Here is a 24,672-nt window from a genome sequence, read left to right as displayed (position 1 = left end):
TCGCCACACGGGCCGCTCCTGCCGGGACCGGGTGGGATGAATCCCCGGTGGGATGCGAGGCCCGGCTGTGTTGCCCGGCCCGTCCCTCCCTGCTCGGCCCGTCCCTCCCTGCTCGGCCCGTCCCTCCCTGCTCGGCCCACCCTCCGCGGCCGGGCCGTGCCGGGCCGGGCGGGGCGCGGCCTCACGGCGGAGCGGCCGCCGGGGGGCGCTGTAGGCGGCGGCGCTCGGGTCCGCGACGGCGCGCGCGGCGCTCGGGCCCTCCCGCGGTTCCCGGCCTCACTCGGCCCCGGCAGCGGATCGGGGCGGCGGAGGAGGAAGAGGAAGGAGAGGAGCAGGCGGGAGCGGGACGCAGTGAAGAAGCGCTGCGAGGAGCCATGTCCGCGCCCGCCGGGCTGCCGCCGCGGCCCGCAGCCGCCGCCGCCGCGTTTCCCCCGGGCGGGCCCGGCAGCTCCCTGGAGGCCGCGGCCCCTGCGAGCGGCGCGCCGCGCTGCCAGAACGGTGAGGGAGCTGCGCGGGGCCCGGGCGGGCGGGGAGAGGCCCGCGGGGTCCCCGGGAGGAGCCGCGGCGCTCCCGCGGGGGTGAGGCCCCCCTGGGTGCCGGGGCCTGTGCGCTGTTCCTGCCTCCCCGAGGGCGGGCGCGGGCCCGAGGATCCGGCACGCAGCGGAGCCCTCGCTGCAAGGCAGCGGGACCCGCGGAGCCGCTCGGGGAAGGTGCGGGGCCCGCGGCTGCGTGCGGAGAGAACTTGAGAAGGGGCGGCCTCTCCCGCTTCCTGAAGGGGCCAGGGAGGGAGGGGGATCCGCACCTTCATCTCCTGCCGCGTTTGGATCTGCCCGCTGCTGGGGCGCCTGGTTGTGGCGCTTCAGGAAGGCTCCGGAGGCCGAGGCACCTCCAGGCCTCCATGCTGGCTGTGGTGCGTGAGAATGGGCGGCAAATCGCGTATTGGGGGTGAGAGTCGTCACTTGTAGCTATGTATGAACTTAAAAGTAGTGGGTGGGTAAGGCGTTCACACCGCTGGATCTTGGGATTTGAGCTAAACAGGCAACATTGGACCAGTGAAATGTGGGTCACCGAAAAACAAAGGCAGAATAGTTTGAAGTCACAAAATAATTGACGCCCATTTCAGGCAGAGAGGTGGTGAGACTGACTGTAGTATGAATGAAAGTAACGAGCGTACACTTCCGCATTTTTAAATTGGTGCGCTATAAAATCACTTCTTTATTGACACACCACGTTAACTCTTCAAAATCCCTATATAATAATTTTCTTCGTGCAATATTGGTTTGGTATCTAAATTTGGCCTCTTATTTGCATCGAGTTCTAGCTCATACTGTTAAATCTTTTGTAGTCGTGCTGTTTTCTGCACAGGTGTGTTTTCTGTGCAGAGTAGGGACCTACAAAAATGTTTACTTGAGAATTGTGAGCTTTTCTCGTGTCCAAAGGGGTAGTTAAGTGCTAACCACTTAAATGCCTGTACAGTACATGTTGAGGCAGTCACTGAAGAAAATGAAGGTAATTAAATGCTAGGTTTTAAGGAGATACTGATGTCTCAGTTGTGTCCAAACTGGTATTGTGGTGCTGGGGTTGTAAAAATTGTTCAGAAAATGCCAATTTACATGGCTTTTGGTCAAAAAACATGCCATTATTACAGCTGTTACATCATGAGTAACCTGGAAGTGTTTTACAGAAACAAATAGGAGCTGTTCCCCTATCTTCTCTTTGTGTGCTTAGCTTAATAATTTTAAAGATCCATTGCTACTAGTTGTTGTTTTAATTAATTAACTTCTTGTTGCTGCTAATATTGGTAGAAACAGCTTGTGTAAAACCAGGGCATAGACCTGTTATTTTTTGCAAAACCTCTCTTAGTAATTCTGAGAACTGTTCAATAACAGCCTTAAGTGTTTATTGCATAAGTTTGGTTTTTGTGTTCCTTTAGATGTCTTTGATGACTTTAGTCAATAACCCTGAATTTTTCGTTTTGTGACATCCAGAAATGGCATTCCAAAAATTTTTAATTGGTCTGTCTGTTGTCTGAGTGCTAATCTCCTGAAGTTACAATACAGGATTTGAGGTTTTGGGGTTTTTTGATGGAAATAGGGAGAAATAGCAATAGAAAAATACTAGTGGAAAGTTCTGTACTGTATAATAGAAACTAAATTTCATGAACAGGGTTGTCACTGGTTTTGAAATTTAACTTTATGTCATTGGAGTGGAGTTTAAGTGTAAGATCCTGATGTGAATTGAGCTGTTTCTATATTGGTTGAAAGCAAACACTGGTGTATGTTTTCCTTTAGAGTGCTTTGTGTTTTAATTTGGTAAAATATGAATTTTTCAGGTAAAACTATGTAGTTGCTGCCATCTAATGAGAGTGCTTTTTGCAGAAAGCAGGCAGCCTGTTGTACATAGAATGATATTAAAAAGGATGTTCAGGTTTGTTATTAGTGAATTTTGCCTGGTTCCATGACCAAGTCCATTTGAGATCCTTGGAGACTTTGGTTTTTGTTAAATTTAGGCTTGATTGTTTTGTTGAGTTTTGAATAGTGACTTCTTCTGTGTATGGTATTTTCTTCTTCCTCCTCTCTTACAAGTTTGGGAAGCTTTTTTTTTTCGTCTTAAAGTGCCTTTGTATCTAAGTGGAAAATGATCTATTTCCTAATTTCAGCATAACAAAATGGTTCTTGTTAAATCAGTACTCAAGGATGATTTCTTCAGTAGTGATGGGGGACTTCAGCACTAACAATTTAATGTATTGAAGTGCAGCACTGAGAGGATAATTGTTTTGAATTCCCATGACTCTTTGCAATGTAGAGTTTTGTCTGGTGCTGTCTACAGCTGGTTTGTAAGGCTGCCATTGGTATTCCTACTGGCATTTTGGAAGCAAAATTTTCATTATTGTCTTGTTTATTCTTGTTTTTCATCCTCCCTCAGACTGGGGATAGTTTTGGTCAATTTAACAGAGAGAGCAGAGATGTGAAAGTTGGGGAACATCTGAATATTTTGTGGCAGTGGGAGGCTGTGGATCCTCCTGAAGGAGGGGAGAGCAGTTCTGTGGCTGAGCTGCAGTGAACAAGGGGCAGTGGTGCTGTGGTGCTGCCCCTGCCCGGGGGGAAGGGCCTGTGAGGGGGCTGGGGGAATCTTCTCTGGAGGTGGGTGAGGGGTGTTAGAAGTTTTGGAAAGCTCACAGGGGGATTTGGATAGAAAGGCACTTTGGTGCTGTAGCATCCATAGACTCCATGTAGCTAGAGTGTACGGCAGTGGCTGAATTATGCTGCTGAGAGAATGTGTGGCCATGGAAACCAAACGTGACATGAGCAAGCAAAACTTTACTCTTTCACATGGTGGTATAACCATAGCACTGCTTCTTTTATTTTTTTTGTAGGAGTTTGGAGTTTCTTGTGTTGTGGCTCCCTCCTCCCTTAAAAATAATTAGGATTTTTTTGGGGTTCACCTGTTAATGTCTCTGTAATTACACATTGTAACTTTATATAATTGCATATATAATTTATATAATTGCATACTTATTATATAAAGTATTAATTTGTTGATAGAAGGAGAGGTGCACTGCTTTTGTTACAGAGATGATAACCTCAGCTGCACACAGCAGGTGTTTCAGCTCCTTTATGGAATTTTTTGAGATATTTGTCAGGTGTTTTGGAAAGATGATAGTACCTGAAACATCGAGACTGATTGTGCAATTAACCAGATTTTGAAATGACACTGAAGATGTATTCTGATTTCCAGTGTTGAAAACTGTCCAGTTATGTAGTCACCATTAGTAGCTTTAGCTACCAATTGCAGTACAAAAATTATTTTCCACTCACATTCTTTGTAATAAAATGGACAAAAAACTCACTTCAGATAGTGAGAATAATGTGTAATTGTAAAATTTGCTTTCAGAGGAACTGAGGCTTGAAATCAATACAATTTTTCAAATGTTGTCTGTCTCAGGTTTTCATGTGTGTGTTTGTGAATGTTTGTGAATGCTGAAAAAAATATGAATAAAAAGAACTCTGCATTCTATCATGTAGAGTCTGGTATCTTGTATTGGTAATTTAATCTGTTTATGGTGTGTATTTTGAAACAAGAGCTAGATACTAGAAGACTGCAGTAGATTATTTGATATGCAGCCTTTTATTTAGGAGTCAGGTGCTCCTAAACCAGTTTCTAAGTTACACCTGCTCAGTTAGTTACATCTGCATGTATCAGTTGAAGAGATGCACATTTATTTTCAAATAAAATGTCTTTTCTTGCCACATTAGGTGGCATAGCTGCTTAAAGCCATAAACCTTGACACATGTAAATTATTGCTGTATCTTTGGGTTTGCTTTTTCAGACTTTAAAAAGCAGGTCAAAAGTCTGGCAAAGTTCACGTAGCTTGTTAATGGCTTGCTAAGCAAAAATCATTTGCCTTTAAAGGAGAAAAAGCTATGCAGCTCTGTAAAGCAGCTCCCACTTTTTCAAGAAGAAGGTGAATCAGAAGCATAGCTCATACATGCTCTCTTCAAAACTTGAGATAATTTTTTATTCTCTTTATGCTTTTTGCCAAAGTGCCTGTCTGTCTTTTCATCTAGCAGGTCAAGTTACTGTTCTGCAATTTTTTAGCTCCTTTCTCTTCTGCTCAACTTCCTGTCAGTTATAAAAGGGCATTTTTAATTTTACCAGACAGCAATTTTGGGCAGTATGTTCCTTGCTTTTAGGGGTCTGTTAAATTCATTATTAAAATTGCCTTGCAAGTTAATCATAGGACATCTAGAGGTTCCTTGGAGAACAGTGATTTTTCAGAATTCCAAGACAAGAGAAGTAATGCTTAAGTTTTGTAATAATTTGTAAATATTAGCAGGGGAATCAACTATTAATTATTACCTCAGCTGCCATTTAATTTGTGAGTGGGCCATTCTGTGTTTATGTTTTTATTGGCCAGGGACTGGGAAATAACACCGTAGTCATTCTGTGTGATGTAAGCAATAGCGTGTGGGATTTTTAAGAAAGCAAGTTATCCACTCAAAAGCATCTGTGGTTCACTAAAAACAAAAACAGGGTTAAGGAATGGGACATGAGGAAGAACTTTGAGATTTTCCATTGAGCAGCTGGTTAATAAAATCAGTTTGGACATAGTTAACATTTGGTCTGTAGCAGGCAAGCCCTTGTTTGACCCTTGCTGGGCCAGTATGTAATTAACCTCTAATGTTGCAGAGCCAGTGGCAGTGGTACCTGAGGTCAGTTTCTCTGATACCAACATCTCTCACACCTGATGTGAGTATCAGGAAGTAAATAAAAGTGATGTGCCTTATCAAATACTCTGTAGTTTCATAAAAATATCCGTTTTCCTGAAAGCATAATACATAAGGACACAGAAGACAAATACAACTGTCTTGCAAGTCTTTATCTTGGTCACTGTATCAAAGACTTGTAGAGAAGAATACCTATATTGTTCTGTATTGATATACTGGTTTCACTGCAGCTTTTCAGTTTCCAGATTCAGGTGGTTCAAACACTTACAAATACCAGTTTGGTGCTTATGGTTGCTCACTACTTTTTAAAATATTAACCTCCTATAAACTCTTAAAAATACAAACAAGATTCAAAATACAAAATAAAAACAAGATGCAAACAATCTTGGCATGGAAACTTCTTTCAAGTACGGCAGCAATCCATTTTTCTGCGTATTTGCAAATTACTTAAAATAGTGTATTTATATGCATTATACTTGGTTTATTTTCTCTCTGCTGCTGAGAATCAAACTCAGAAATAGAAAAGAAGAAAAGCAGTTGTTTGTTAGTTCAAGTGCAGAGTCCATTGGCACTACTAGCAGATGCTCCTTTAATACATGTGATGTTTTCTCTTCATTTCAGGTCCTATGCAGAGTCAGATGCAGTTCCCCGCTGGCTATGGCTCACATCTTCCAAACTACAGTGCGCCTTCAGGACACTATTCCCAAGTGCCCAGTAAAGCTGCTGCTTCACATCTGGAGAATCAGTACAGAGCCAGTTACTACCCTGGTTACTACTCAGCACCAGCACCAAATGTTATGACATCTGTGGGTAGCAGCATGTTGAATGCACAGGAGTCACATCAGTTGTACAACAACGCTCCTCCCCATTCAGGGGGCTCCAGTGACAGACCTGTTCAAGGAGCAGTGTCATCTGCATCCTACTTGCATGTGAGTGCTCAGCAGTCATATTCAGCATTTGATAATCACTACAGCACCTCTGTCAGCTCTTCAGTTGCATCTCAGGGATTTCCCCTTAATTCTGATCACTACGCTATGCCCGTGGTTTCTGGTGCCGTGTATCCTAATGTTTCCTATCCTCCCGTGGCTGCTGGAGGTGTGTATGGGCAGACATTTACCTCTCAGAGTCTACCTGCTGTTGGACAATTCAAAGAGACAAATGCATTTTCTAGCCAGAGTACATCAGTACCTCATTCCCTTCAACAGCACGTTCCCGTGGGATACAATACAACATTATCAACTGTTTCATCTGCTCAGGCTGTGCAAGACAACCTCAGCAGGAATCTCACTGGATCAGTTCCTAAACTAAACAACCAAATAAATACAGGTATGGTGTTACTTAAAAGATAGTGAACTGCCAGATTTGTCTGGGAAACATAAGTAATTTTGTGCTCTTGTTGGCTTGTTTGTGTTCAGTGTGTGGAATTCTGTAATGTGATTTTGAATTCTGTCACTCATTCTTGTAGCTTTTCTAATTTGGTTACCACAGTCCTCACAATAGCTGCTATTTGGTTCTAGTGAGAGATACAGAAAAATACACTATTTAGGGGATGGTTGTAGTTTAGTTGCGTAGTTTTCATGTGAGTGGCCTCAGAAGGAAGCTTTTTCATGCAGTTCTGAAGGAACATGTAATTTCTGAAATACGTCTATTATTCACAAAGATACTTTTTTCTTTTCTGGCTAGAGAATTTCTCTAAGTCATGGTTGTTGTTTCTTTAAATTTTGCCTTAGTGACACTGTGAGAGACAGAAATGTTAGTGGTAATGACTCAAAATATATCAGCCATTTGTGGAGGCAGCAGGCTGCTTTGCTGAGGCCAGGTTTGCACACTTTTCCCCTGGAGCAGGAGGAGAGTTTATGGGGGTGTGGTGTGTGATGGGAAATCAGTCCACACAAGACAGGAAGGGTAACACCCAGTGCCAGGTGCTACAAGCTGGATCTTGAGTCAGGTAAGAAGCAGGCCCTGTGGAGGCAGGCTGGTACTTTTTATTATGCCAATTGTCCTTCCTTGCACAACTGTCACACGGAAGCCTGAGCGTGTTCATCCCTTCTGATGGGGCATAGCTGACTCAAGGGCACTGACATGAGAGGCAGCTTCGTGCCTTAGAAGGGGCCAAAACCATCACAGACGCCTGAAATGCCCCCAGACTCAATTTCCAAAGGAGTGGGCATGATCCACAGTGTTGTAAAAAACAGTGTCAAATTCCCCTGCCTGCATCCAAGGGAAGTGCTTGGAGTTCCCATGTACACCTGACCATAATTAACCCATTGAGCTCTGTTGTGTGGGACCCCCACCACCAAGAAGACCAGAAGAAGAGGGCTAACAGGACACTGTCTGGATCCCCAGGTGGTGATATCTTTCTATTTATCCAACACATATAATTTTGTACATATTGCTTTTAAGTGTAGGTGGCCTGCCCACCTCAGTGAAAATCAGTAGAATTTAGTCCTGTTTGGATGGTGTGAGACATCTCATGATGAGTCCATTGTCATCCCCACGTGCTGTGCACACCTGGTGTCATCTGGCTTGTGGCTGCCCAACACTGCTGGTATTCACTGAAACTTTATTGGTGCTAAGGTGATACAGCAGCACATGCTTTACCCACAGACACTCACACACAATATCTGCAGAAGTGCGGAGTGCTCTGAGGCCGGGCCTGGGCTGTCTTCTCCTGCCTTGACTTGGAGTGACCCAGGGCCCTCAGAAGTTTCTGTGATACCAGTTCCCCTGCACTCTGCAGAGAGCACTCACAAATATGATGTCTGCCACCGTTGTGAGTTCCTGGATGTGTTTGTGGTGATGTTGGTATTTGTTCAGTTTTTCTCCAGTGGCCTCTTCTAAGGATGTGTCAGTATGCTTGTATCACACAGTCATATCTGCCATGAATGCTTGAATTTCCTTCACAAAAATTAAGTCTGGTTTGTATAACTCATTGCTGTCATCTCTTGTATGTGGTTCCTGAAATACTGTCTAATCTTGCTTTTTTGCTTCCTTTGATAATATTTCACATATGTAATTGTGCTTTTTAATTCTTGTATCCTGCACAACTGGGCAGTTCCCAATGATGTGGGAGCATGTTTCATTCTCAGCCTGGCAGTGCCTGCAGGATTTGAGGTATTTTTCTTGTCTGCCCCTTGTCTCTTGATGGGTTTTCATCTGTCGCTTTTCACTCCCTTTCTCTCCTCTCTTTCTATTTTATTCTCTCTCTCTCTCTCTCTTCTTCACAGTTACTGTTAGATGAAATTCATACTATTGACTTTGGCATACAGACTCATTTGCACCATAATTCAGGAAGAGGTATCTCTGTAATAATTGTAATAATTGGATCTTAATAAACATAAATGCATTCTCCCACAAAGTTCAAGAAACAAGTGGAACCCTGCATGGATTTCGAGTCAGTTGGGGCTTTTTAATTAATATTTTTGATAAGCATTTGAAAGAGTTAGGAAGTTGTAGCTGATTTTTGCAAGCAACAACTTGGTGGTTTTAGTATGGATGTAGCTATAAGGTTGTGAAGGTGGCAGTTGAGGGCAAGTACACTCAGTCTTCATTAGTTCTTTCAGCTCCTGTTTCATAGGAAAACTGAGTACCAGTTCATGGGGTAGTACTTAGCAGGAAGCATGGAAGAGACTGGAGATGTGGGAGTACCTTCACAATGAAATGTCTTGCTCTGCAGAGGAGAGAGCAATAGTCTGTGCAGGATTTGATTTGAGTTTCTTTCTAAACTGGGAATTTTCTGACTTCATGCAGTTTTGACTTGTAAGCAGTGCCAGACTACAGCTTGCTTTCTCTACTAAAGACAGATGTTACATAGCTGTAGGTTTCCTTTTTAATGCTAGATAATTCAGATTATAGTGTAACATTGAAACTGTGTTAGGAGTCCTAGTAGCTGAGACTTTCTCAGACCAAGGACTTAAGAAAGAACATGGGTTTGATAAAGCTTATTTTTTGGGAAAAGCAGTTAAGCTTAAATGAAGCTCATTCAATCCACAGTTTGAATTTAGTTTCAATATTAGTTTCTTCCCCCCTCCCAAGACTAGGATGTAGAATGTAATTTAGTATTAGTAGATTTGAATTCTGTACTGATGAATGCTCTTTGTAGTTATCTCCAGTATTTTCAAACCATGAAACAAAATATCATTTAAAAAATAAATATAGGGAGCTCCTTGTAAAGCTTCTGAAGTTATCAGCATTTCATAGTTATGCATAAAAATGGATTCTTTCAAGGACTGGCCAAAAAAGTTGACTCTGTTCAGTGCAGAATGTGCAGCTGGACTTGACAGAATGCAGGTGTCTTTCCAGAATAGCACAATATGCAGTAGGCATATAAAAACTTTTGTTTTTTTCAAACTGTTACTGTTTTATTTACAGAAGTTTTTAATTCCAATGCTTGTTAATTTTCTTTCCTGTAGAGGTATCTTGAAGTGATTTGTCCATAGCAATTTTTTTTGCAATGAGGAGCTGTTTTAAAGGTGGAACAGTGGAGCTGACCAGACAGTGAAGAGCAATATGAGCAGCAGTTTTATTTTTGAACCATTCAATACTGCTCTTAAGGGAGTGATTGAGTTAGTATATGGCCTCAAGAAAAAGTAGTAATATTACACTTGGATTTCAAGGAACTAATGATAGACTTGGCTGTGATAATGCTGTGTCATGGATACTCACTTTGCACTGTGAAAATAAACACTGATCCACTGTTTCTGTTGTGCTTGGGTGATGCTGCAGTCCTTGGTTGGTTTGCTGGACTGTAGGCCCCAATAGTTACACCACATGCAGACTCTTTCTGGGCTTGTAAAGCTGCTGATACAAGCATGCCCTGTGCTTCATTGCACAGTGTACAGGTTTCTGGAACTGATTTATCTGCAAAATAATTTTTTTCTCTTTCCCCTGAATTCTGGTTTAACCTCTGTATTTCCTGACTAAGGAAAGCAGATAAACATAACAGCTGATAGCAAGGCTGAAGGAGGAGCTGGACAATTTTAGTACTAAACCTTGAACACTTTAAACCATTTTTGGTGTCTTGGGCTAAACAAACTGCCTCCAATGATATCTGTTTTCTTTTAATCTGGAATTCAACATCTTTGGCTAAAATGTATTAAAAATCCAATTGCTACAACACCCTGATAGTAAAATACTTACATAAATAATTACAAATAAATGCCTAAGAATAAAATTGTAAAGTAATTCTAGTAATTGTTTGATCCTGGCATAATTGGTTTGGTTTTGAGATGCTGAGATTTCTGAATTTTCCAGTGCAGTCTTACTGTTCTCAGATGAGTCATTTTATATATAGTATTCTGTTTGTTCTCAGCCTTTAAGAAAAGGAGTTGGATTTTGAAAAGTATTTGCCAGTTCCTGTACCTCCTGGGAAAGTGTCTGAGTGCAAAACACAAGGAGCATAAGGAAATAATGAATGATCTGTTGGAAGGAAACTTTGAGTATTTCATCCTCCCTGCTTTCTTTGGGAAGAAGTGATGATGGGAAACAGTTGCCATCTGTTCTATGCATAGTTTTTTGCTAAACTACTTGAAAAAAGAAAGATTTACTGAAATTCATAAGCCTGCTTTCTATGACTGTTTGTGTAAAGAAACTTGGATACAGTATCCTCCTCTTCGTCAGGGTGCCAATAAGAGTTTGCTGTCATTGCCCCTGTGCTGTGAAAGATGCCCTTACAATCTTTAAATTATAAATAAGCAAATTGCAGACAGTCAGTCAAGATGCTGCAGTTTTAATGTGTTTTTCCAAACCATTTTTGTACAGTCAGCACTGAAAGCTCTCTGTGATGAAAATGAATTCTTTTTGTAGAGGAGTGATGTGTTGATAAAATCTGTGTGTTCAAACAGGACTTACTCAGGAAACAGGCTGGTGAGAGTTTTTCAGAAGTTGTTTGATTTCTGAATTGTTTATTACGTGAATCAAAAAAGTTGTCACCACTGGACTTGAATTGGTTTCTTTAAACATCTAATTTTATGTATAGCCTTGAAAAGCCTCCAGCATGTTGAACTTATTAAGATCAAATCTCTTCATTTCTGTATGTTTTGTACTAAGGACACAGAACTGCAACAAAGTATTTTCATAAGACTTCAGCAGCCCCTTTCTGAAATAGCTGAAGTATTATCAGCAAGTGTGCTGAGATTTCACTAAAAGAAACCAGATTTATTTTAAGAGGACTTTTTTTGCTGGTAGTTGACTGCTCTTGGTGAATAATAGCCAGTGAGAATAATTTTCTTTGCTTTAGGAAGTATAAATAAAGTAGAATAAAAATATCTCTAATTTGAGTTTTTTTCTCCTTGGAGGTTTAAACTAGTTTAACCCTGCAAAATCACCCTGCAAAATCACCCTCTTCTATCTTTACAATCTGTACTTCAGCAGAAGAGTCTCGGTAAAAATCTTCAGGAGTGTTATGCTATGTAAATTTCATACTTTGTATTATTTCGGGTTTTTGTCTTTCTAGGTCAGTAGCTTTCTTAAATGTTTTTCCAGTTTATTTCAGCTGAAATCGGAACATTGTCATTATTCTTGGTGCTTTTCAACGTAGCACGGAGGTCAGCCAGGGTGCCTGAATTTTACTGGGCTCCTCTGTGAGAAGAGGGAGCTGGAGAGCTCCTGTGGGTTTGTGGCGTGGGTTTCTGTGCATCCTGCTATGGACAGTCTGCCTGAGCAGGAGACACTCTAATTTCATTATCTCACGCACATACTTCCCCTTATGTCACATCAGGATGTAAAGTCCTTGCTGCCCCAGTTCCCTAGGAATGTAGGCTATAATCCTGTAAATCTGCTAATATAGGTGTGCTTGAAAAAAGGGAAGGACTGCAGCCAGTACTGAAAGTCAGGGTGAAAGATGCTGTTGGAAAACAAGGGAGGTGGTGCCTCTGTCCCTAGAAATTGTGTTGTGTTGGGTGCAGGGGGTGTGGGAAGTTGTGAGGGGAGGAAATCAAGACCACAGCTGAAACAGCTCAAGAAGGATAATTCTCACGTGTCTTCTGAAATTTTGAGGAACTGTGGTGATACTTTTAAACTGTGACCTCTAGGTCTCCAGTTAGACATTAAAAAAAAATGACAACTTTGTGATGATGTATAGGGAAAAAGGATGAATTACAATGCTAATTTGCCTGATTTTGCAGATTCTTTCTGTAACATGCCTTTTAGCTATAGATCATTTTGCTTGATTATTGTTAGTGCAAGACTTGTTCATGGTTGAGAGGCATGAAGGAAAATCTTCAGTACACACTGAAAGTGAGGAAATGTGGTTTTAAATGTTAATTTTGTTCAAGTGTTTCCTTTGATCTTCGTTGCTTACAGCGTTTAAAACCTTTATGGAGTCACCAAATAAAGTTTAACATTTGATTTTGCAGATTGGATTTTGTACAACAAAAAAATATATTTTATTTCTCAGAGTTTAGAAACATTAATTTTACAATGCATTTAAAGGATTCATGAAATTTTGAAGGTAATTGGATAACCTTTGCTTGAGAATAGATATTAGTACTTGGCAGGAACATCTTCAGCTAATCCAGGTGTAAATTGGTTTTGGCTTTGAGCACGTGACACTGACATTACAGCATTTACCACTCTCTACAGCAGTGCTTGATGCTGCCAGCATGGCTATATTGCCTTGCAGTGTGGAAAATACCATCACCCTACAAACAGCTCTCCAAAACCTGGGTGAGCACATGGATGTGGCAGAGAACGTCCCATGTCATCTTGCATGTCTTGCTTGAGGAAGCTGCTGTAATAAGAGCATTCCTGCTGACAAGTTCTGAAGCTGCCATGGGGAATCTGCAGGATATTGTGTAGAAGCAAAGATTATAGCAAGTCCACTGCAGTAAAAAAATGCTCTGTATGTTCATTGGAAAAAGACATCAGTTCCATTTTGATAAGACTTGAAAAAAGCCATGTGTATGCTCAACAGCAGATTTTAAAATTGAAAAATATATCAAAGATAATAAAGATGCGTGCTGTAAATTTTGACTGTAAATAATAAAAACAGAAGGATCATTTTAAGCCGCCTCTTCTTCTTCACCCTCTAAAGGAAACCTCAACTTGCCCATGAAGTTCTTTGAGATATCACCTCCAGTATTCAAGGAAAAGTTCAGGGACTGTATCAACTCCACAGCCATATGTGCAGAAGATGCAAAGTTAATGTTACCTCTGCATTCTCTAGCAAATTTGTTAACTTAAATAAGTACTCTACAAATGGAGTACTTGCTCTTGCTTAATTTCTGTGTTTGTTTACTGAATACTTTTGGTAAAACCATTTCCTTTCTCTTCTTTTTAACAGCTTGTTTGGTCAAGGTTTTTTTAGAAAGAATCATAATACAGATTTTCTCAATTTATAAACAAAGAGCAACCCTTAGTTGAGAGCTAACTTAATTGAAGTTATGTTGTCCTCGTCTGATTGGAGTTTCAGCTGGACTATGTCAAATCTCTCAAAGCATTAATCTGACTTTATTTTAAGCAGATTAGATCTAGTCCAGATGTCTAAAACACATCAGAAGTTTTGTGGAATACTCAGGGTTGATTGAAACAGATTGCTTGGAATATGAGTCTCATAACTGAATACCCATATTGCAATGGGCCAGCACTGCAAGGGAGGCATAGTACTGGTCTACTGCACAAGATTTCCTCCCATGAAGAATGTTGAAGGATGTATTTCAGGTGGACTACATTCCACTTACCTGGGAACAGTAATTTATAAAAGCACAGCATTGTTGGGATGTATCAAAATGAAGCTTCAGCTTAGTCTTGCTTGTACTGCATCATGCTTTCTTTTTTTTTTTCCCTGTTGGTAGAGCAACTTGTTCATTATAATGGAGTTTTAGCACTGTAAGTATTGAATTTTTTAAAGCAACCAGTCTTTCCATAGATACTTGTTTGAAGGCATCTTTCTTTGAAGTATTGTATTGTTTTTTGTAGTTACTGTGGAATCAAGTGTGATTGCTTGTGCTGTGTGATTGTCTGTGCAAGTACATACAAAGGGTTCCTGCTTTCTGCTGTTGTTTTCAGGTGGCATTGATTCTTCACAGCCCGTGCACTCAGTGAGCCAGAATGTTCCATTTACCAAGCCTGGAGCTGGAACATCTGCTGCCTCTGCTGTGATGTCGTCAGTACGGTCACCTGCTCCAAGCCTGTCTTCAAAGCCACCATCTTCACCCTCTGTGACACAGTCACCAGAGCTGGCCCTTCAGGAAGGTACTAAAAGGGAATGGGAGGTCACACTGCAGGCTTTTGCTGCATTCCACGTGCACACATGAACGCCGGAAGTTTTATTGCCGCTTTTCTGTGTTTGGCTGGAGCACATCTCTGGCATCTCATCAGGCTCCCTGAGTGGTGGTGTTTTATGTCACCTTTGTTTTAGATTCTCTTAGTGCTTATGTTTGATTTCCTTTGTCCATGTGTTGTTGCCTTTGGCTTGTCTTGTTGGCAGTCCTACATGTCTCTTGCTCAAAAAAAAACTTCTTTTAGTTCCCTTATTCTAAAAAATTGCTCACTACTTTAGTTTCTTAGAGGAAGGTTTTAAAATTAGCTTGTAATTAGTCTGTATTGAAAAATGAAGTGTAAACTAGAAATCTGCTAGTTTGTGGAAACAATGAGTTTGAGGATTAAGTTCAGACTGGTAGAATTGTTTTCTTACTGCCTAGCTCTAAGTGCCCATGGCAAGCTGCTACAAGAATTCTGTGGGAAAACCTGAGTCTTTGTATAAGCTCCTTCCTATTCTGATGTTGGCAGCATCTGGACAAAGAATCAATTGGCTCTTGAGCCTTCTTCAGTTAAATTAAACTTTACACTGATGTTTTGACTTGCCACTTGATTATTACATGTTTCTGTATGTAGTATTCCAAATCTAATTGACTGCATGTTTTTTTTTGGCCATGTTTTCTCTTAGCAATTTCAGAATTTTAAATTCCTATGGATAAAGAGCTCTGCCTGAGGGGTAGAAGTAGGTATTAATTTTGTCAGACCAATATGGTATCTCTAGTGTTTAAAATAATTGGCAACCCCATGGTGTGTGATTGTCACAGAATATTTTTTATTCTTAAATTACAGAATCCTCTGACGTAAATAACTAAAGTACCCCTTTTCCTCCTTTTTCTTGTAGAATGCAGATTACAGATTGTTCATCAATCATTTCTATATCTATTAGAGGAAAAAAAACTATTAATTGCTGTAAAGACCTATGTACAGTGTATCATTTTAAAGAAAGTATGTCAGTTTTTGGAACTGTGGCCTTTGCACGGTTTTATAGTTGATTTTGGTGCTAGATAGACGTTGTGTTGTAGATGTGCTTACTAGAAAGACACTATTGCTTCTTTTTCCAAAGAAATTGCAAACCTTTTAATGAGGAAAAGGATTTCAGCTCTTGAACTGTGATTGCCTTGATGTGCAATGTGTGATTCCTGTGAAATGTGTGAACACCTGGTACAGCAGCTACAGATCAGTTCAGTGGCTGCTGAACTTCTCTAAATTCAAATGCTTCCACTAAGTGAAGGTGAATGCAGTAAGTAGCTGAATGAGCACATTGTAAAAACAGCAATATGTTGGCAGTATAAAGATAAGCTGTCAGGAGTTTTTATTGATCTAATTTTATCTTTTTATATGTCATCACACATAAGTTCCTATGTTCAGATGATGGTTTTATGAGCATTGCAAGACTTCAAACTCTTCTCTAGTTTTGTTTGAGGAGTCTGAAAAAAATATTGTGCCCTTGCTATTTTATCAACAACTTTTTTATCAAAAATTAAATGTGGTAACTGTTTGTGGAAGTGAACCTACTGAAAAAACAGAACACACGTACTAAATGTTTGTCTAGGTTAGAATTCCAAGTATGTTTCAGCTGCAGTAATCAGTTGGACTTGATTTTTTAAAATGCTGTTTTAAATTATAGAATACCATTGTCTACATGAAAGCATTCTGAAAAAACCCAGTTTGAATTAACTTTTAAAAAGGATTTCATTGTTTTAGGCTCCTCTTGGGGCATTCCTATAAAAACGAAAAAATTCTAATGGTTTACTTGACTATCTTCTAACACGACAAAAACCTTAAAATGTCTTGAAGTCTATATAATCTTACGTAACTATCTGTACAAATTTAATGGCACTTTATGTTTGAAAGGCTTTTATGGTGTGTGTGATTGAACTTAAAATACTGAAATAGTTGGTTTATTTCACAGGCAAATGTGTTGTTATCCCAGTTTATCTTCTGTGTCCTGCCTCCTACATTTCTAGGTGTCTGTAAATTATAGTGGGATAAAGCATTTGAGTGCAATAGTATTATATCACAGGTACACTGCTTGCAGGGTTTAGAAATTTCCAGTCTAAGAAATTTGTGATGATTTAAATTATGTGGTTGCATTTTAGGCCATAGCATGACTCAAAATAAATAATAATTTCAAAATTGATTTTTGCAGTTTTAAAACTGCAAAAGTGGGAGATTCTAGCACCATTATCAAATCTGTAAAAGATTCTAAGCAGAACTGAGCTGTCACAACAGAAAGCATGATTAGGCACATGATGGCACTTGGAATTGCTCTCTGCAGCCACCCATTTCTGCCCTCAGTTGCTTTTCCCCCTGTGTTGGCCTACTATTGGCATTGCTGGGCAGTGAACTAGAAAGGGAGACTTTCCCACCTGACAATGCCTTTTTAAACTGTGTTATTTTTAGCCAGATCCATTCTCCAGAGGTTTTTTTTGGTCTGGACAGTTGTACTAGCACAGCACAGTCTCTAAGGCAGAAATCTGTAGTACTGTTGGCAATGAAAATGACTCCATGCAAACTCATACGGCTGCTAAGAATCAAACCAGCCCAGTCTTCACAGCATTCATAGTGACATAATTCATGATTCCTAAACTTCTGTGTTGCTATTTTTCAATCTCTTTTCTTCCTTATTCTTTCTGAACACCTGCATTCTTAATGCATGTGACCAGTAATGAGTAATCCAGTCCTTTTCTCTCATCTGTGCATGCTTGGAATTTTTGCATTGGCATGCACTTTCCAGGTAGATATCCTTTCTTTCTTCTTCTTATCCATGTACATGATGTCTTTACACTCTTTACTTCTCACACTAGGCACATGTACTTTTGCTTTCTTGCTTTTCTTGCTGTTACAGTGCAGCCCTTCTTGTCATCCTGACTTTTAACCCTTTTACTTGCATGTTAATTATTTTAAGGCAGGGGGTTTTCCCCTCTTTCACAGTAATGCAGTTCTGTTTTATTCCTCAGTAGTTCTCCCACGCCTGAGAAAAGACATAGTCTGTTCCTGCACAGATGATGATTTTCTTGTATTCTCCTTCCCAAATGCATTCAGTAAATTTATAAAAGATGGGACTAGAAATTACTCAAATTAGCCCAGTGTTTAATAGTATGGGAAAACTGAAGCACTGAATCTACTCAGTGGCCCTTGGGATGATTTCTCATTCATTGTTGTGACTACTTGAATTACGGAGGAATTTGATTGCAATTGTACAAGTATTAATGCACTAGCTAAAGGAATATAATGCCAGTCTTTTCTTGCACCAGTCTCTCTGTGAAAGTTCACCTTCTCAAGAGTGTTGTTATATAGTTTTGCTTTGTTTTCTTTTTACTTCCAGTATTTGAGTAGATACTCTTCACCTTGATTCTGTTGGTGTTTTTAAAGTGAAATTAAAATGCTCCTCTTGGGTTCATTTGCTAACCCTTTTTGAAAGAGCTGTGAAACTTAACAGCATTTATAGACCATATTTTAAATAAAATAAAGGTTGATACAGTTGATTGAAGTCGTGGATGGGCATATTATTAGTTATCATGATGGTTTCAGATTATACATAACATAACACTTCCCTAATGCTTTATAGTATTAAAATAAAGAATCCTGTTCATTGGTGCCACAGTACTTCTACAGAGGGATAGAACCTCAAATTCCCAAATATTTGAAGAGTTTTGAATACTTAGGATATTTTCTTGTCATAGCAATCCATTAGATTGATAAGAGAGAAAAAGTGATTACTTGCATTTATTTAGGATGTCACTGCCTGACTAAAAGCATATTTAAAATCCTTGCTAACCCTGCCTTGTCACAAGAGAAATGTCAGATTACTTGAAGATGCTGGAAATGAATCAGTAACAAGTAATGCAGGAAATTAATTATAGGCCATTGCTGCATACTTTACTCTGTTTTGAAATGGTGTGTTTGTGTTGCTTTTTTGTATTGCTTACATATGTTTAGAGTAGATATTGTAAAAGCAAACAAAAAAACTAAAAAATCCTAATAGGTTGTGCTGTGGAGGTGACAGCAGTAACAGTTCCTGCATTGTCACCAAATGGTAGAAGTGCTGGTGTAATCACATGCTTATGAGCCTGAATGTAGGCACTCATGTAAACATAAGACAACCCAAATTTTCAGGTTTATCTAGCTTTAATTTCCCTGATTGTGTTGTGCTCTCTGTATGTCTGTTTGTAGTCTTGCATGTGGCAACAGCAGTATATTTCATTCATTTCTGACAGAATTCCAACATGAATTATTCTTGTGTGCCAAGCAAAAGTTAATACTAAACGTTTTCATAACATAATTTGAATTTATGTGGAAACAACTCCTTTATCTCTGTGTATTAATTTATGAAAGTACTCCACTGGATAAACCAGTATTAAAAAGATAGGTAGGAAGTCTGTGTGTTTAATTTCCTGGTACACATGCACATACATACATATAAAATTATCTGCTAATTCCATGTGCTACTAATATTTTACTGAACTAGCCCACTAATAACTGCTTCTAGGGTTGTAGATTTAACTTGCTGCATGCTGGGATTTTCTCTGGAACAGCTGATTTCTCTCACTTTTAATGCAATGATTTGTGATTCCATTTCTTGTCTTTCCTGTCTGTCTGACTCTGATGTTTGTGCTTTCCAATTCACAGGCATGCAGTATGGTGGATATGTTAATAATCAAGCTAGCTCTGCACCAGCTCCCTTGTCATCAAGTTCAGATGATGAGGAAGAGGATGAGGAGGATGAGGAAGCAGGTTGGCTTTAGCTTTACACCAGTATCTTGTTCTCTTCCTACTCAAGGTTTTCCCCATATTTCCATCCCCTGAAACATTTTATTTCTTTAAGACAAAGCATCACCCTGACTCTTCAGCTTGAGATTTCCCAGCTGTTACTAGTATAGTAAACAAAAAGGATTTCAGTAGTGACCAACAAATAGGTCCTTTTTTTTTGTCATGTTAATATCACAGATGTTTTATGAATCTAACAAAGTAATATTTACAACTTGCAAGACTCCCATATTTTTAGTGTTTTGATTTGCAGTGAGTTTTAACTGAAGATAACTACCAGTAGAACTTACACTGATAATTGTTCAGGTTAAGCTACCAGATGCCACTTGTATCATTACATTAAACAGTGTTTACCTTGTTTCTCATCTTATGCATAAGGAAGTCATACAATTAAGGTAGTAAACATTGAGAGGTTCTAGGTGTGCTTTTTAGGACAGCAAATTAATCGGTGCTGATTTTTTTCTCCTTCTAAAGGTGTATGTCTCAATGGTCAGGCTCACAGGTTCAGTGTTAATCTGCTTGCTTTGTAGAAAACTTAAGAAGTTTATTGATTTTACTTTTTTTTTTTTTAATTGGTTGAGGTGTTACATACTTGGTTGCATTTTTCCTGTTTTGTCAGAATGATCTGGATTTGTGAGTTTAATGTTTCTCACCAGTTTAGTTTCTTCAATTTTGATATAACCTTTTCTTTTGGAACTTGAAGAAGTCTTTACTGGCTGCATGAGTGGTACCAGTATGAAAAGCTTTTTTGAGATAAACCTGAGACTACTACTCTTGTTGATAGATGGAAGTAGCAGCACATACCTTGTACTGCTGGCTTTTAGTATTGATTTGGAATAGGAAACTATTGTAGCTTTTTCTTTAATTTTATGATACATGTCATCAGAAAAAAAAAACCAAAACCAGTTTTATTAAAATAATGAAATCATCACCTAGAATACTGTGAAAATAGTGTAGTGTACTCATAATGATTCTGTGAAGAGTGGATCAAACCAATGATGACATTGAGTCGTAATTAAGAACAGTGTGTTGGGTTTGCATGCGAAGGTTTCTGTCCAAATGATGTTGATTGGGTTTTTTATCAATTGTAACATTTTTCTCCTTACTTAGTTCCCTAAACAAAGTTTCATACTCCCTACCATCATTCTTTCTCAGGTTCTGTACTTTACTAAAACCTGTAGCCTTGCATTTAAATTCATGTTATGGAAAAGAGTGAAAGGACGCCCAGGTTCCATATGGAAGCGATCTCATTGATAAGCACATACCCTTTATGCCCCGTCAGCAGCAGCTAATGCAAATCCTTAACAAATTTTCAGTAGACAAATTTCTGGCTCAGACTGTCACAGTGGTTTTATGAAGAACAGGTGCTGGAAATCTGGTTGCTTGTGTTTGTGTAACTTCTCACCTGTTTTGTTCACCTAACTCAAGTATATTTTGACTTTTCTGTAGTAAGCCTTAGCAAAAGTTTAAAAGCCCTAATCCTGATCAGGGTAAAAAAAGTAAAGAATCTTGTTTCCTTCAGCTTCTAGAACAGAAAATAAAATCTTGAAATTATGTTTTTTAGTAACCTCCAGGATTAAGAAAAAAAAAAAAAAAAGAAAATTTACAGTGAAAAATTACGGTGAATGTCACAGAATTAACTTTTCCTTTAAATAATATATTATTGTTAGTCTTATGGATTTTTAAAATAGCTTTTCTATTTCTTAGTTGAATGCTTTAAAGGCAAAATGCTCAAGAATTATCTATACTGTCAGGATGGTGCCATGGTATTTCTGTGTCCCAAATGTCAGTGATCTTATGTATTCATATGCAGAGTCTCTTCACTTGGAAGTCTCAAATGTTCCACCATTGAAGTTCTCCCTTGAAATACTTTCAGCTTTGCAATGGGATGTGTGGTCATGGTAGATCCTTCCAAGTAGAACAGTATCAGTGAATCTTTTCAGTCTTTTCTTCCACAAAAATTATATATACAATTTTCTTTTTTTTTCTTAATTCTTAAATAGACACTTTTTTCTATCACACTTCATGGCTTGGTGTGTTTTAAAGGGGTGATACCTTTAATCTTCTTGGCGCTTTTTTCATTGGAAATAAATGTGCGTGAAATCGCATTGGCAGAGATGTTTTAAAATAATTCTTTATTTGCCAGATATTTTAAAATGTTCGAGATCTGTGCACAGGTTGAATTATAAAATTAAACAATTGAGTCTTCAGTCCTAACAGCTATGTCTGTGCTCATTGTGCTTTTTTATATCTCCCTAGTTAACTTCTGGTACTTACTTTTGCATACTTTTTACTCAGCTACTTTAGGCTGAGCCAAAAGTAATTGTTTATACCAGCTGAAGTTCAGACTCTTGTCAATGATAATGGAAAATAGAATCTTTAGACTGAGAAGAAAGCTAGCTGTGAATTAGAATGGTACAGAATGGAGGGAAGAATTAAATCCTTGTCAGTTTGGCTTGAAGGTGGATAATCACTCTGAAGATGATGGGAATCTTCTGTTGCCTGCACTTGTGAAGAAGGTTGTGAATGGACTGTTTTGAAAATGTGCATGGCCTCAGTTGTTATAGTCCAGAAAGAACTTTTGGTTTAATAGAAAAATATTTTTTATTTCAAGAAACAACTTTTTTCATTGTTGTTATTTTTTTGCCATTGATCTCTCTTGCTGTTTGTTGGGCATGTGCTTGTTTGTTTCTGGTATCTTGCTGATTATATTTTTTCCCTCTCCTCTTTACAATGGTAATAGTTTTCAAGTCTTAGGGCTGAAGTGGTGGGTTTTTTTCCCAGGATCTTTCTTGAGAGTTTCTTGTCAAAGGTTTTAGAAAAAAAAATCTCAGTCTTCTATTTATCAAAATTTTGCTATTTCTGATATCCCTAAAGTTAAACTATTTTCCTCCCCCAGCACTTGATAGTTCCTCTACTACAAGCAGTGCCTCTCCTGTTCTGAACAATTATGATGCTCTGGAAGGAGGTGGCTATCCAGGTAAGCAGTTTCTTTTGAATTATTTATTCCAGTACATATATGTCATTTTTTGTTGTTTCTGGTCTTGTTTATTGTTAATTAACAAGTAGATGAAGGGCAGTGCCTATGAAAGGAACAGGGGAAATCATCAGAGGAAACATAGATGTCTTTTAAAATAATTTCTCACAGTTTTAACACTGAAGTTCATATAAACATTTTAATATAACTTCCCTGAATCATAAGTCATACTTTCCATTGTAGTATTGAGGGTAGTGCTGAAAATCTGCTAAGTGTGAAAGCAGCATCTTTTTTCTAGATTATACTGTATGCCTGATAGTGTTGTTGACATTAGGAGCTGAAAATAGTTGCTGACACATTTCATAAGTTTTGGGAGACCAACAATACCAGCTTGCAGGGATGCTTGCATCAGGGTATTGTCTTTTACTTTTCTTCGTTTAAAGAAAATGGCTGCTGTTTTGGTTACTCTTAGCTCTAAAATTATCAGGACTGTCAGGTTGGTTCTAAATGAACCTACTGGCTGAACTACCTTGGTCTTGAAATCTGTAGAGCTGCCATATTGAGAGCAAGAGGGAAAGATGCTATTTTTTAGCCACTATTTTAAATGTATAATTGGATTAAATTGGAGGGCCTACCCCCTCCTGGCTCCTTTGCCTTGTTCTGGCCCCTGGGAGTGTCACAGTAGTTTGCCATGGTTTGATGGGTTCCTGATTAAAGTGAGATCTCTCTCAGTTAGAAAGCTGATATTGTTATCCACGTAGAGTCTAGCAGGACTACAGATTCTGTACCCTCTGGCCTAATAACTAACCATTTTGGTTCTGCTGAAACCATATCCTAAAAATAACTTGTTCCTTTTTTTTAAAAGATAAACAGTCAACATCAGGTTTCTTAAATCTGTTGCAGTGTTTTTTTATTGTTTTATTGGGATATTTTCCTTGTGGAGTGTTCATGACAAACAGTTTCTTGGCAGTTGGTTTCTTGAGTGCTTTGTTCCTTTGCTTGCACTGTTCCCAGTTCACCAAGCTTAAATTCTTCTGAAACTTAACTCATATCTGTAGACATTTCGAAAGAGTACTTTGATCTCTTTATAGCTGTTAAGTTCACTGTGGATTACTTTCAGTTTGACCCTGAAAAATAGCAGAACTAAGCTGTGCTGCAGGCACGTACAAGAGAAACTTGCATCAGGTTAAAAACTTCAGAAGAGACCATGCTTTATTTCTCCTCTACCATTTATGAATACTGTCCAAACATAAGGCTGAGCCAGTGGAACTTTTCTCTAACTTTAGGCACAGCTTTTCATAAAATTATTCTAGTCATGCTATGACAGTTTTCAGAAGTGGAGGGGAGACTAAGCATGAATGGTCTTGTTTGTGTTTTATATCAAATGTATATATTGGAGTAAAATGTGGTTCTATTTTTATTCCATTCAAAAGATGTTTTTTTCACGTTGCCTCTTTTTGTAAAGTAACATTTTGTTTGTAGTAACACAGGTCCCTGTCATCTTCCATACACACTTTGTCAAAATTCTTGAAGTAATCTTTCTTTTTAATTCCTTTTTTTAGTGCAGAAAAATAACTTGATGGATAATGAAAAAACTTACAAATGCCAATGTTGTTTTGAAGCTTTTAGGAGTTTAAAGTTAAATTAAGAAAGAAATAATAAGCATATTCAATACCTATTTCATTTCTTTTGTCTTTCCAGAGACACGTTCTGTGACTAGCAGCCCAGTTCCCTCTCCATCAGTCCTGCAAACATCAAAAGCTTCTAAGCCCTTTGGTTATGGATATCCAGCACTGCAGCCAGGCTACCAAAATGCAACACCACCTACTCCTGTGCAGCCCAGTAATCCAGGACACCATTCTGGTTTTCAGCACTATGCACAGGCTTGTATTTTTATTTTAAAATTACTTCATGAAGTAAATTCCTGGGAAAACCCTTTTCTGTGTGATATATTTCCCCTTTATTTTCATATTTTTATAATTTCTGAGACAATAAACATTAGGTATAATATTGATGTCATAGCTCTGGTTCTAACTTATTGGAAGGCTTTTGATGGAAAGTTTTAAGTGTGCCTCCAAGTAGTTAGGCTTAACAAGTTTGCTTCACCAGTTCTTAGCAAATTCCACAGTTAAGATTTGATGTTTGAAAGAGCTGAAGTTTATTTATAGGAAACAATGAGGAAGCATAAGGAAATACTTGATCAGCATATATCAGGACATTGCTATAGGCTGTGATCTCAAGCATTAAATGACCTTATGAGGAAGGCATGGCATAGGGTCCAGATAAAAGAGCTCTGTAGAGCTTGTGCTGGCTGTGTGTAGTGGAGTAGCCTGCCTGCATCTGCTCTGTTTTCCTCATGAAGACAACTCCAAACACCCAAGAAATTGTGTACAATCATCTGATTCCTGTTGTACACATGAATCCCCTGAGAACAGTGGC

General features: G+C 39.0%; 1 protein-coding gene across 2 annotated transcripts in view; it reads left to right on the top strand.

The window, feature by feature from the left end:
- The first annotated feature begins 277 nt into the window (after positions 1-277).
- Positions 278-24,672, top strand: part of SEC24B (SEC24 homolog B, COPII coat complex component) — a 46,372-nt gene continuing 21,977 nt past the window's right edge. Inside the window, exons 1-6 of one of the 2 annotated variants that reach the window (XM_059470210.1) lie at positions 278-498; positions 5,850-6,554; positions 14,235-14,420; positions 19,119-19,223; positions 22,156-22,236; positions 23,935-24,116. In XM_059470210.1, the coding sequence (XP_059326193.1) occupies positions 375-498; positions 5,850-6,554; positions 14,235-14,420; positions 19,119-19,223; positions 22,156-22,236; positions 23,935-24,116 (1,383 nt within the window). In that variant the 5' untranslated portion in view covers positions 278-374. The remainder of the gene's footprint in view (positions 499-5,849; positions 6,555-14,234; positions 14,421-19,118; positions 19,224-22,155; positions 22,237-23,934; positions 24,117-24,672) is intronic. The other variant, XM_059470211.1, reaches the window with a different exon arrangement.

This window comes from Ammospiza nelsoni, chromosome 4, assembly GCF_027579445.1.
Source record: "Ammospiza nelsoni isolate bAmmNel1 chromosome 4, bAmmNel1.pri, whole genome shotgun sequence".
NCBI classification, from domain to species: domain Eukaryota; kingdom Metazoa; phylum Chordata; class Aves; order Passeriformes; family Passerellidae; genus Ammospiza; species Ammospiza nelsoni.
Note: the sequence above shows the minus strand (reverse complement) of the source record. Positions and strands in the feature narration are given on the sequence as shown.